The 14,534-nt window shown below is 41.3% G+C and overlaps 1 protein-coding gene across 1 annotated transcript in view; it reads right to left on the bottom strand.

Moving 5' to 3' along the window:
- Nucleotides 1-2,294: 2,294 nt before the first annotated feature.
- Nucleotides 2,295-14,534, bottom strand: part of CRISPLD2 (cysteine rich secretory protein LCCL domain containing 2) — a 32,718-nt gene continuing 20,478 nt past the window's right edge. The window contains exons 9-15 of the mRNA XM_070952779.1: nucleotides 14,403-14,469; nucleotides 13,506-13,636; nucleotides 12,788-12,831; nucleotides 9,388-9,460; nucleotides 8,333-8,408; nucleotides 3,886-4,019; nucleotides 2,295-3,211 (exon numbers count right to left, since the gene is read on the bottom strand). Of these exons, the coding sequence (XP_070808880.1) occupies nucleotides 3,157-3,211; nucleotides 3,886-4,019; nucleotides 8,333-8,408; nucleotides 9,388-9,460; nucleotides 12,788-12,831; nucleotides 13,506-13,636; nucleotides 14,403-14,469 (580 nt within the window). The 3' untranslated portion in view covers nucleotides 2,295-3,156. The remainder of the gene's footprint in view (nucleotides 3,212-3,885; nucleotides 4,020-8,332; nucleotides 8,409-9,387; nucleotides 9,461-12,787; nucleotides 12,832-13,505; nucleotides 13,637-14,402; nucleotides 14,470-14,534) is intronic.

Raw genomic sequence — 14,534 nt, 5'->3', positions numbered from 1 at the left:
TCATGTGACCATGGAGATGCTTTGACCATCATAAGTGTGAGGATGGGTAATAAATCACTATCACAGCTTTGAACAGTCACTGATTGGATGTTTGTGAGTTGCACGAACTACCTGTATGGCAAAGTTTGCAAAGACAGAGCAAATAGTCTCACGTTTAACTTTATTTATTGGATACTCTGTTTTAATTTGTCTTTTAACTTTTGTATTTTCTGTTTCTTATTGTTGTGAGCCGCCCTGAGTCCTTCGAGAGAAGGGTGGCATATTAAATAAATAAATAAATAAATAAATAAATAAATAATAAGACCCCAAACTTCAGGCAGTTCTAAAGTTTTTATTTCCACAAATGCCATAACACAAAATAATAAGACAACGGTTTCGTTCGCCAGATAGAAAGAATCTGGAGAAAATATATATTTATCAAAAGGAAAAACAATCATTAAAATGCTCGTGCAAGCCCTTTACAGAACATTTTTTTTACAAAGGATATAGTAAAAAATACATCGTTTTTCATAGAAAAAAAAGCAAATATACAAAAACTGCAGGCTTGTGCTACCTGCAGATAGGACCTATGCAGATCTATATATGCCTTAAAACAGATAAATTTTAAAGCAGGCAGGGAAATTCTTTTCCTCTATCGAGTTGCTGTGTATCTGGTGGCACCCACAAATACATTTTCGATAAGCATGAAAATGTGCATGTTTTATTGACCTCCTGTTAGTTCGTCTCTCATGGACATTGCTTGTTGGGCCTGTGTAAATCATCCTTCTCTGATTTATTGAACCATTTCATGAAACACACATAGACACATTTTGGAAAAATTCCAAAGAAGTGGCCTGAACCATCGGATTCGATTGGATGCTTCTAAACCTATGAATCTGGGAACAGAATCAAGACTCACACCTCTGTTGGCTTGTGTGAATTCACACATTAGAGAGCAATCCGGATTGACGACAAATCTAAACAATCTGATCTCGTTGCATCCATGTCAAAATTGTTCTCCAGAAATAAAGGAATCTGGTTTAGAAATGGCACCTAACTATGTTCTTAAGCATCGTTGATAACCAACGTATCTCAAAGGTGGGGTATCCTTTAGTAACTGGAGATTACCTTGCATTTGGGATGACATCGCATGAGGGGGTGTTACCTTCTTCCCTCTCCCCCATTATTCCTGCGTACATTTTGCATTTAGATGCCTAGCCTATCTGATGTCTCGAGAAACATGGGATCCCTCCAAAATGTGATTTCATTTCCTGACACTTTGCCAAAATTCTTAATGAAGCACTTTGCACTTAGACTTATATACCGCTTCACGGTGCTTGCAACCCTCTCTAAGCAGTTTACAGACTCAACATATTGTCCCCAACAATTTTGGTCTTCATTTTACCGACCTTGGAAGGACGGAAGACTGAGTCAACCTGGAGCCGGTGAGAATCGAACTACTGGCAGTTGGCAGAATTAGCCTGCATTCTAACCACTGCGCCACAACGGCTCTTGGTAGAACAATATGCACACACTAACTCTCCTCTCGCACCCCTGATAATTAAGATTAAATAGAGAATGGGCCATTCCACCCAACCACCCAGCTGGGTAGGATGTCTTAGAGTACTTGTGACTATAGCTGATTTTTTCCCCCTCCAGACATAATGGTTAAACAAAACAAAACAAAACAAATAAGGGCAAATAAGGTAGATTCCTCCTGGGTGAATCTGTGAGCAGGTGTAGAATCAAAAACATCTTTCTAGTCTTATTTAGCACCATCTTAGCACCATAGTTGGCAAGAAACCCTTTGGGTGTAGAAGGCCAAAATCCAGCCCACGTACAGGAACTGTTGAATCACATGTTTTATTTGAAGGTTGTTGTGTGTGTGTTTTAACTGAGCCACGGGCCCCTAAAATCAAGAAGTTTAAATAAATAGAAATCACACATTGAATTGAACAATATTTGTCCTTTTTGTATGGTGGGATCAGAGGCCAGTTTTCGTAGACCAACCTTGTGTCAGATTAACAGAAGGCGCCTCTTTGGCTTCCCATGAAGACTGGGATGAAGTTTTTAGAGGAAGGATAAATCCTTAACGAATCTAAGCCTTCAAATATTTGGATTGAAAGAGGACGACTTCACAACTATTTCATTAGGACAACATTTGAGTATGATCTACAGGAATCGTACTGAATATCAGAAAACAGAATTGTTCTAACAGGCCTTCATAATATACATGTTGTGACCAACTTAATATATCAAGCTTCCAATCTATACAAATAAACAAGTAAAGCAAAAACCTTTTCAATTCCAGCAAAATAAACTAAATAAAACAAAATAAAACTTTTTGCAACCATTGCTTAGCTAAGCTAGAACAGCTCTGCTGAATAAAATAAGTTGGATTCATCTGTAAATAAAACAATGCTAACTAACATGCAATGAATCAGAATGTGCCAAGACAGGGGTCCCAAGCATTTAATTTGGTGATAATTGAACCCCGTTTTCCTAACTTCCTGCAGTTGTTTGGCCAGCAAACCTATTTATTCCATTTAAGTTTCTTTTGAGAGAAATAGCAATCTTTCCATTCTTTTGCAAAAGCAGATTCTTTTCTGGAAATGCAATACCTCTTTCCTAGTCCCCATCAAAAGAAATCTATGCTATTTGTTTAGTGTGGTCTAAACCTTTCCTAAATCACCACACCATTCAAGGTATCACAAGGTGACTTGGATTCCAGGTATATTCTTGACTTTGACTCAATCTTTCAAAAATTTAGCCTTTGGGGTGACCTAAATGTTTTCTATGTTCTCATTCAAAGCCTACTGATCAGATAAACATTCCTCCTGGAAGTAGTGTTTATGAGAACCCCTATATTTGGGGGACAAAATTGTTCATAGGAAAGGTGGGGTAAGCCAGTTTTTCAACCATCTTCTCTCCTAAACTCGAACCATCTTCTTACTTCTTGAAGGTTCAAAACATTTGGAAGTAGAATAACAACAGTCCGAAAATAAAACAGTGAGCAGATGTTGCCGATTCCTGCTGCCGTCTTTTTTTTCTCCAAAAGAAGATGGATGGATTTGAAGGCTTCGTCGTGGTCCAAGGTGGGGCAAACATCTCTCCCCCAAGGAGAAACACACAAGGCTGCAGTTTCTCTCCACAAAAAGTCTCACCATCTTGGGGAAATTACTGCCTCACAGCAAAGATTTGGAAAGCTTTCCCTTCCCTGGGAGCCTTTAAGCTGGCAAGGAAGGATAAAACATCAGCTCCAGTGGAAACAACGGGCGAATAAGACATAAGCACAAAAGAAATATTTTGACAACTGGGCCTTTCTGGTTGACCTCTTGTCTGCTTTGGAGAACCTTTTTCTGAGCTGCTCGAGGGAGAGATGAAGATGATACTGTGTTTCCCCGAAAATACGACCTACTCAGAAAATAAGTCCTAGCTTGATTTTTACACATGCACCCAATATAAGCCCTACCCTCCCCCCACAAATAAGCCCTAATTAAGACCCCACCCACTTCAGGGTACACAGGTAAAGATTAAGCTAGAGTGGGGATGAGGGGGTGGAGCTGCCCTACTACTTACCTTCGGATACCCTGTTTCCCCCAAAATAAGACATCCCCTGTTCTTAAAAAATGCACTCAAAAGTTCAATCGGACTTTTGAGTGCATGGCAATAAGGCCAAGCATTTATTTCAGGGTTAAAAAAATATAAGACAGGGTCTTATTTTCAGGGAAACACGGTAGGTAACGAGCACCTTATTCATATCTCTGTTTCTATTTCTAGACTCCAAATTTGCATTTCCAGATCTTTAGATCTCCAGATATTCCTTAGAGACAAACTATCTCTTGTGTTTAGGTAGGGTTGTTTTTTTCCCTTCTTCTAACCGGGTTGGAAATGTTTTCGCCTTACCTTTCAGATCGGATCCCGTTCCTCAAGGATCCATTGTAGACTTTCTTCTTATCGACCGGCATCACGTCGATGTAACCGCCAGAATCGTCTCTGATGACTCCTGCGTGAACAGCAGCTTTGCAGATGCTGGAATTCTGAAACATTACAGAACAAGCCTTGTGACACCCAGGCTTCTGTCACCTCTCCGTAAATCTCCGGTTACGACTCTTCTAACACTTTACATGTTGCAGGAGAGCAGATTAAGAGGCTCAGGCCAAAGCCAGACTTAAATCTTTAAATCAGCCAGCATCAGCAGTGGTCCAGCTTTCCATGAGACCAAAAAGCATTTGTTCCCAAGCATATTTCTCAACCATCTGGGGGTGACGAGTCCTCATTAAAAAATAAAAAAAAACCAGAACACACTTAAGAAGCCTCCAAGATCAGAGAGATTTGATTTTGTACGTGCATGTCTCTGTGTGGTCCATATTGAATTTCATCACTGTATCACGATAAGAGAACACAACCCTCCCTGAGATAGATTTGTGTCGCCCAATTCTTCAGAAAGTACAGGTAGTCCTCGAATTACGACCACAATCAAGGCCAAAATTTCTGTTGCCAAGCAAGAGAGTTGTTAAGTGAGCTTTGCATCATTTTATGACCTTATGGTCCTAAGGGTGAAAAAACAGTCGTAAGTGACTCTTTTCACTGCTGATGTAACTTTGAATGGTCACCAAACGAACTGTTGTAAGTCGAGGACTACCTGTAGCGTAATAAAACAGAACAACCCAACTACTGAGACAATGGAAGAGCTGCTGATCCAGTTCTACAGAGGAATTATTGAGTCTGTCATCTGCATCTCTATAACTGTCTGGTTTGGCTCTGCAACCCAACAAGACAGACACAGACTTCAGAAGATAATTAGAACTGCAGAAAAAACAACGGCTACCAACCTGCCTTCCATTGAGGACCTGTATTACTGCACAAGTCAAAAAGAGGGCTGGGAAAATATCTACAGACCCCTCGCATCCTGGACATAAACTGTTTCAACTCCTACCCTCAAAACGACCCTATAGAGCACTGCACACCAGAACAACTAGACACAAGGACAGTTTTTTCCCAAACGCCATCACTCTGCTAAACAAATAATTCCCTCAACACTTTCAAACTATTCACTAAGTCTCCACTACTATTAATCTTCTCATTGTTCCTATCACCCATCTCCTTCCATTTATGACTGTATGACTGTAACCTTGTTGCTGGTATCCTTACGATTTATATTGATTGTTTCCTAATATGATTTGATTGCTTATTTGGACCCTATGGCTATCAAGTGTTGTACCTTATGATTCTTGACGAATGTATCTTTTATGTACACTGAGAGCGTATGCACCAAGACAAATTCCTTGTGTGTCCAATCACTCTTGGCCAATAAAGAATTCTCTCTCTCTCTCTCTCTCTCTCTCTCTCTCTCTCTCTCCTCTCTCTCTCTCTCTCTCTCTCTCTCTCTCTCTCTCTCCCTCCCTCCCTCCCTCCCTCCCTCCCTCTCTCTCTCTCTCTCTACAATGACCCAAAAGAGGGAAAAAAACAACCCAAAATTACACATTCACCCGGGTGCAATGCCTCAAAATTCCCACTGTGACCAGAATGTCATGGAATTTGGGCAAAGAACGTAGGAATAGTTCAGAGGTGCATTTCTTTCTCCAGGCCTGCACATACATCATGGTTGAAGTTGTCCCACACCTCCATCCCCTCCCAAGCCATAAAAGGTCAGTTCCTCTAGGTCCCATTTTTCATCCCTGTCGCTGCCTCTGTGTTGGCGGCTTTCTAGGATTTCTCATGCCGGTTTGATTTGAGCCTTTTCTATATATGGTCAAGGAGAGCAGAGGGAGTTGTTTTTTTACAGGCGCTGCTGCGCTTCCAATGGCCTGCTAACCCTTCTGTTCCACGGCATCGGAAACTGGCTGGGGAACAACTTCCTGTCCTTAAGGAACTCAGGCAGAGTTTCCATAACACCTCATTCCCCGAATTCTGTTCTAAACAGTTGGTTTCTGGGATGCTCAGCTTGTTCAAATTCATCATTCCTGTGGCCAACACATCCATTCCATTCCATTCCATTCCATTCCATTCCATTCCATTCCATTCCATTCCATTCCATTTATTTATTTATTTATTTATTTATTTATTTATTTATTCTCTCTCTCTCTCTCTCTCTCTCTCTCTCTCTCTCTCTCTCTCTCTCCTTTTTTCCTTCCTTCCTTTCCTTCCTTCCTTTTTCTTTCTTCCTCTCTCTCTCACTTTCCTTCCTTCCTTCCTTCCTTCCTTCCTTCCTTCCTTCCTTCCTTCCTTCCTTTTTTTTTTTTTGCTTGCATTGCGTTCCTGGTTTCTGGCCCGTCTTCTCCTCTGCAGCAGAAATCTCTTATCGTGGTGAGCAAGTTTTGAGAAGAAGGTCATTTCCTGAAGAGGAGAACTCACACATTCCAAAATTGGTAGCGTTCTTGTAATAAGTCGTCAGCTACGTTTTATGCATCACAACCTCTAGATTCATTCCGACTTCTGAGTTTAAACCACAGAGAGCCCGTGTTACGGTTTAGCCTCTTCTACAAACCAAGCCCAGGACAGTAGGCCAAAAAGGCCAGTTCCTATCTGTAGTGACTCTGCAAGTGGTGACGAGAAGTGATTGCCAGAAGCAAGGAAGGTTCTAAGTGTCCAAAATGAGTTTTTTGGCAAATACAGTCCAAAGCAACAGGGGGGGGAAAAATAAAATCAAAGGGATTATTTTATCCTGGGTATAAAGAACTTTAAGAAAGCAACTCAGTATTTATATGCTATCCCTGTATTCCATGAGAAATACCAGGCTGGAATACCAAGGACTGTCTTTCCTTTTTAGTTCTTGGTCCCCCCCCGCCCCGCCTCGCCTGCCAGAAGCCCGGTGCTGAATTGCTAAGAGCTATTTTGGACGCCTGCTGAAATTAGAACGCACAACAATTTGTTGGCTCCTTTCTAGACATTAATGGGAAGCAGGGACACCCAGCAATGTGTGCTGGCTACTTTGCACATTTGTTCCATTCCAGGCATGGATGGATTGTGACTTTCATGCTTAGCCTTTCGAGAGGAACTCTTTAACCTCCTGCTGGGAAGACGTTGGAGAGGACCTTTGAAGAGGGAAGCCTTCCACTTGTTTTGACTGATGGCCTTGTCCAACCTGAAGAAGTTCTCGAGAAGATGTGGCTTGGCTCTCCACTTCCTCTCTAATGCCTTCTTGCTACCTTTTCCTTCTCTTCTTTCTTTTTTTCCTCATTGTTTTACAATGCATCTTGTGTGATGCTATCACTACCCCCTCCCCTGTGTGTACTTTAAGGGAAAGCAAGGAGAAACTATTCAAAATAGGTAATGTCTACCATTATGAGTGTCATGAGTGGGCCATATGGAAGAAGCCATGGCATCTATCTGTCTGTCATCTGCACCTCTATAACTGTCTGGTTTGGCTCTGCAACCCAACAAGACAGACAGACTTCAGAGGATGATTAGAACTGCAGAAAAAACAATGGCTACCAACCTGCCTTCCATTGAGGACCTGTATACTGCACGAGTCAAAAAGAAGGCTGTGAAAATATCTACAGACCCCTCGCATCCTGGACATAAATTGTTTCAACTCCTACCCTCAAAACGATGCTATAGAGCACTGCACACCAGAACAACTAGACACAAGGACAGTTTTTTCCCGAACGCCATCACTCTGCTAAACAAATCATTCCCTCAACACTGTCAAACTATTCACTAAGACTGTGTTACTATTACTATTAATCTTCTCATCGTTCCCATCACCCATCTCCTCCCACTTATGACTGTATGACTGTAGCTTTGTTGCTTGTATCCTTATGATTTATATTGATATTGTTTCCTGATTTGCTTATTTGTACCCTATGACTATCATTAAGTGTTGTACCTTATGATTCTTGACGAATGTATCTTTTCTTTTATGTACACTGAGAGTGTATGCACCAAGACAAATTCCTTGTATGTCCAATCACACTTGGCCAATAAAAAAAATATTCTATTCTATTCTATTCTATTCTATTCTATTCTATTCTATTCTATTCTATTCTATTCTATTCTATTCTATTCTATTCTATTCTACTCTACTCTACCCTACCCTACCCTACCCTACCCTACCCTACCCTACCTTATCCTATCCTATCCTATCCTATCCTATCCTAGAGCTGCACTCAGCTGCAAAAATTTCACCTCAGTCCTCAGTCCTTGATATAAATATTTCTCAAACTTAGCAACTTTAAGTTGTGTGGACTTCAACTCCCAGGATTCCTCAGGATGGCTGGGCAATTCTGGGAGTTGACATGGGAGCCACCCATGTTAGTAAGGGTGAGACACACTCATCTGTCCAAATCCTCACTCATCAAAAGAACGAGCCAGCATCCTGGTTTTTGTTAAGTAAGAAAGAATTACTCACATCTGCATATATTTTTGTGCCGTATACTGTAGCCCAGTGGTTTGGCTCGTTTTTGCAGTAAGCTGGACAGTAAGACCTAAAAGATGAAATAAAGAGATGAAGAATGATTTGAACCACTGGTTTAGTAAGAAATGGAAAAAGGAACCTAACTAGTTAGTTTACTTTATTGTCATTGCACCTTGTACAACGAAATTAAATGCCATCTTCGGTGTATATCATACATAAGAAAAGTATAAAAATAAAACAAAAACACGCATCCTTCACATTCTATACAATTGAATCGAAAACCCCTGATATTACATTAACATTGTGCTATACAGTAGAATTCAATATAGTTACTGCCCTGGGATAGAAGCTGTTTTTCAGCCTATTTGTCCTTGTTTTTATTATCCTGTACCGTCTGCCAGATGGTAATAGTTAAAAAAAAAAAAAGGTGCCCAGGATGAGATGGATCTTTAGGAATGTTTTGAACTTTCTTAAGGCAGCGGGAGCTATAAAGCTCTTCCAAGGAGGGGAGAGAGCAACCAATTATCCTCTGGGCAATGATGTTAACTAGGAGCTCTTGGAAGCAATGCAGAATTCTACAGTATCTCCATCAGCTTCATCCATTGGGAATTCTGATCATGGTTGGGTTTTTTGCAGATGTTTTATTATGCAACCTAGATAATATCATCCAGTGCTAGTCTGATGACGTTACCTAGTTTGGGTAATGAAATGTCTTCAAGAAAACACCCAAGCTCAGAGAGCACCAAGGATCACCACTCATTTCAACCCTGAGCCACAAATATTTTCCTCTATCGGGGTTCTGATTGGCCAACAGCATCTACTGAAGTCAAGCTGTGGGAAGTTCTACCAAACAGCCACATGGATCTGAAATGCCCTATCATAAGGCAACACTTTCATTTCTCAATTGCCCATAGCAGCAGCTGTTAGATTGGTTGGTTTTTTCCAGCAGAAATTATTACTACCAGTAGTAGCTTCAATGTGATTCTTCCAACAGAAATTCTGAGCAAGCCATCCCTTCGAATAGCCATGACTAGAGTCCCACCACTTACCTTGGGCAATGAGTAGTTGGCTTCTTGAATGGACACAGTTCCTCTACTGTGGTGTAACAATCCAAAGTCTGCACTGTGGAATTAAGAATACATACAAGAGATGTATGAACTTTGGGTTTTCTTTGTAAGGGTGGTCAAAAGGCAAGAATGCACAAATTCAAAATTAGTACAATTAAGAAGGAAAAAAAAGATACAGTATACCAAGCAATCATCTCAATACGGACTCTGTAGGTTAGTGATTATATTTAATATAGAGTCCTTCAATGTATTCAATAGGTTTCATATATATTTATTCAAATATGTGAATAATGTAGGAAGGTCTTTATAAAAGTGAGCTATCATCTGCACAATGCTAATCTTTACACAGCCTTTTCTTACATCTTTTTTCCAGTACAGCTGTTGGTAAATGCATTAAAGTGTCCTGATGTCTTAGCTTATGCTTGTATTGCCTCGCACAGCGTTCAAGAAATAACTTGAGGACTAAGTCAATTCATCAGTAACACTAGGCCAGGGGTGTAAAACTCAAGGCCTGGGGGCCGGATCCGGTCTGTGGGATGCTTAGATCTGGCCCGTGGGGCAACCCTGGAAACAGCAAAGGACCAGCCTGCGGTGCCTCTGCCAGTGAAAACTGAGGTCGGGAGGACCATGCGCAGCTCCATTTTTTCTGGCAGAGGACTCGCAAAATAAACTAAAAACAAAACAAAAGAAGAAATGTTTCTCTATTTGAGCATGCAAGAAAGGACAGGAAAGGAGAAAGGGGAAGACAAAGAAAAAGAAAGAAAGATGGGAAGGAAGGAAGAAGAAAGGAGAAGGAAGAGGGAGGGAGGGAGGGAGGGAGGGAGGGAGGGAGGGAAGGAAGGAAGGAAGGAAGGAAGGAAGGAAGGAAGGAAGGAAGGAAGGAAGGAAGGAAGGAAGGAAGGAAGGAAGGAAGGAAGATTATAATGAGAGTGAGGGAGAGTCTGAGGCAGTGGTGAAATCCAATTTTTTTTTTTACTACCGGTTCTGTGGGCATAGCTTGGTGGGTGTGGTGTGGCTTGGTGGCCGTGGCTTGGTGGGCATGGCAGGGGAAGGATACTGCAAAATCTCCATTCCCACCCCACTTCTGGGAGAAGGATACTGCAAAATCCCCATTCCCTCCCCACTCCAGGGGAAGGATACTGCAAAATCTCCATTCCCTCCCCACTCCTGGGGGAAGGATACTGCAAAATCTCCATTCCCACCCCACTCTGGGGCCAGCCAGAGGTGGCATTTGCCAGTTCTCTGAACTAGTCAAAATTTCTGCTACTGGTTCTCCTGAACCTGTCAGAACCTGCTGGATTTCACCCCTGGTCTGAGGGAAGTTCTGCCTTAGCACTTGGCCACCACAGGTACCCCCAACACGAGTGATGTTGAGCTGGCCACATCCACCCTGGCCCCACACACACACACACACACACACACACACACACACACACACACACACCCAAGGTCAAACACAACCCTGATGTGGTCCTCAATGAAATCGAGTTGGAGCTTAGAAGGCAGGGAAAGAGTTAAGGAATTTTCAGGGAAGGCATCAACCAGTGGATCCTATAAAAATATTGAGTGCGGAGACATTTCTTTTGCTTTTTCTTTAATCCTGGAGACCTGCCAAAATTACAGGAAAGTGGGAGGGTGTGTGAGTTTAAATCAACAGCTGTTTGAAGTAGCCTCATTTGTCATGTAAAGCTGCAGGGTCCTGGCTGAATTTAAGTCAACTCCAAACTTGATGGCACTGCTTCTGAAATGTCTTGGGTTTTTTTATTATTATTATTCTAATGCCTTTGTTCGGACAAACAGAAGCCTGCTGGCCCCAAAACAAATCGAAGTTGGGCTGTGTTTTGCCTGGATCATAACCATAACTGGGTGGAAAATTATTGCATTTGGGGAATAAGATATATTTATTCCTGGGAGATTTCTTGCTTGATATTTCTTGCTGTTCTTAGGACTTTCCTGTGTTTGTCCAAACAAACATCTCGACGATGGAAGAGAAGGAAGACAAACGCAAGAGGAAGAGATCGCTTGACTTCAAAGCAAATTGTTCATTAGGCTGCCTGGTGTGTTGCATTTATGACTACTCTCCTTTTCTTAACACGTCATTTTTTAGCGGATCATTTGAACGTACAAAACCCTGCAGGAATGTCAGGGAGGGATTCGCTTCGGCAAAGGTTCACATCATGAAGCTTTCTCTTCAAGCAACTTTGCAAAAATACTTTTCCATCTAGGGTTGCAGAGAACCTCTTTGGATTACAGAAACTTCTCCAACACCCCCACCCCCCCTTTCCTTCCTTTCTTTTCCCTTTGGTTTTTTTTTTTCCCTGAAGAGGTGTGCAAAACACCTTGAGATGAAGCTATCACGAGCTCTTCCCAAAGGTCCTTTTTCAAGAGGCAACTGGACTCACTTGGTTTTTCTTGAAGACGTTTCGCTTCTCGACTGAAGAGGCTTCTAAGTAGGATGAGAAGCAAAACGTCTTCAGGAAAAATAAGGAAAGTCCAGTTGCCTCCTGAAAAAGCACCTTTGGAACAAACATAATGTGGATGACTGAGAATCTCCAGGGATTGTTGCAGTGGTTACAGTGGTGAAATTCTTCACGGGTTGCCTGCGCATGTGAAGTACACACCAAACATGTGCTTTGCATGGAAAAAAGAGCTGTTTTAAGGTAAGTAGTAAGCTGTGCTATGCGATTTAGATTCACTTGAAAGCAGGAGGTGAAGAAGGCAAAGAAGAGGCTGTACTTCCTGAGAATGCTCAGGAAGATAAATCTATCTCAGCATCTACTTCTGTCCTACTATCGTAGCACCATCGAGAGTGTCCTGACATACGGCATTCTTGCATGGTATGGGAGCAGCTTTGTAGCGGACAAAAAAGCTCTACAGAGAATCATTAAAACTGCCCAGAATATCATCGGGCTCCAGCTACCAGCCCTGGATGACATCTTCGAATCTCGCTGTTTGAGGAAATTGCATAACTTTCTCAGAGACTCTTCCCATCCTGCTTACAATCTTTTTGAGTTGTTGCCTTCTGGCAGAAGATACAGAACAATTCAAACTCGGGCTGCACGTTTTCTGAATAGTTTTTATCCCAGAGCTATAATTGCACTCAACCATGAACTAAAGGGCCACCATCAGTGAGCTGTTGGACAGCATTACTTGGGTCTTATTGTTCTATATATCCCTTCCTCTCATTATCTTAACCCTTTTATTTTCTCCCTTGTTTTCTTTTTCTCTGCCTTTCTCTCTTTCTTTCATGACGATATCTCCCCATTTATCTTCTTACTTCCGTCTCCTCATTTAATAGACTAACTACTAGAACAGGATTTAATCCATGGGGATTCTGGAGGAATTGACACCAATTCTTTCTTCTCCATGAAGAAAAGCTTACCTGTGACTTTCGACACAGCAAAACCGTTGGAAGGTTTGTATTTGCTGGCAAAGGGGGAAAAAAAAAACTGGCATGAATTCAATGTTTAAGAGGTCATTCCAAAATTAAGTTTCTAGATAACATTACAAGAGATAGAGAGTAACAGTGTCTGCCACTTAAGCAAGACTTCAACTCTTATTCATTGGCAAGCAGAACCAAAGACGCAGCAAAGTTGCAAAAAAGTGCGGAGAAGAGCAACAAAGGGGACTGGAGGCTAAAACATATGAAGAATGGTTGCTGGAATTGGGTATGTCTACTTTAATGAAAAGAAGGACATGGGGGTGACATGATAGAAGTGTTCCTATATCTCTGGGGCTGCCACAAAGAAGAAGGAGTCAAGCTATTCTCCAGAGCACCTGAGGGTAGGACAAGAAGCAATGGGTGGAAACTAACCAAGGAGAGAAGCTGCTTAGAACTAAGGAGGAATTTCCTGACAGTCAGAACAATTAATCAGTGGAACGACTTTCCTCCAGAAGTTGTGAATGCTCCAACACTGGAAGTTTTTAAGAAGAGATTGGACAACCATTTGTCTGAAGTGGTGTAGGGTTTCCTGCCTAAGAAGGGGGTTGGACTAGAAGACCTCCAAGGACCCTGTTTATTCTATTTCTATTTCTATTTCAAATCACGGCTAGAGACTTGATGTAACTAGATTATTTTTGCACATAGAAAATGGGATTACCTGAGTGTCTGAACTCCGTTTCTTACAGACATTACGAAGAAGTCTGATCTTCCTTTCCTAGTAATATCTACTAGGCCTCCTCTGTTATCTAATACTCCAGAATGAATAGCTGCTCGACATATGCTGGATGCCTGGAAGAAAGGAAGAAACCACTTATGAAATTGCACAAGGCTGATATTTTTTTTAAAGCAAAGATAGTGAAACATTTCTGGACATTTTAGGTGTGATGTGTTTTTTAGCTATTGTGTCAAAAGCCTGCAATGTCACCCAAGGAGAAAGCTTGGCACAACAATTAATTAAATGTAGAGAACATAAAGCTATGGATGATTTATCCAATGATATTCCTCAATTTTTGAGATACCTATACAGTTCATACCATGTTTCCCCCAAAATAAGACCCTGTCTTATATTTTTTTTAACCCCGAAATAAGTGCTTGGCCTTATTTTCAGGGAGGTCTTATTATTTTGGGGTGCATGGAGCAAGATGGGGCTCCTCTTGCCGTCTTACCTGATTTCCAGCTCTGTCTCCCTAACTGTAACCAGAGGAAATGGCGAGGACTGGCTGTGCATGCATTTAAATATTTTGGGGGAGGGATTATTTTCATTGGGGATTATTTTAGCACATGCGCTCAAAAACCCAATTGGGCTTATTATCAGGGAATGTCTTATTTTCGGGAAAACAGGGTAGTAGTGTACTGATGTTATAGCTTTGTGTCGCTAATAATAATTTCCAGTTATTTTTCCATAGTTTATAGGCTGGACTGGAAGGATTGTAAATGTTATAGTTCTAAATGTTTATTTTTTAAAAATCTGTCAATCACCAAAGTAAAGATTTCGACTTTGAAAACCATAACTCTGAAATATGTGGGGTTTTTTTTCTTTTTTAAAAAAACTTACACTTTCATATTTGGGGAATCCAAATACTTTAGCCTTACTGTTCAAGCAACCAGCTGGGCACAGATACCTAGCCAAAGGAATAAAAATAAAAAGGGAACCATTAAGGAATTTTGGAATCTGCCTTCTGTCCAG

Source organism: Pituophis catenifer, unplaced genomic scaffold (assembly GCF_029215685.1).
Source record: "Pituophis catenifer annectens isolate HBS135680 unplaced genomic scaffold, rPitCat1.0.hap2 SCAF_13, whole genome shotgun sequence".
NCBI classification, from domain to species: Eukaryota; Metazoa; Chordata; class Lepidosauria; order Squamata; family Colubridae; genus Pituophis; species Pituophis catenifer.
Note: the sequence above shows the minus strand (reverse complement) of the source record. Positions and strands in the feature narration are given on the sequence as shown.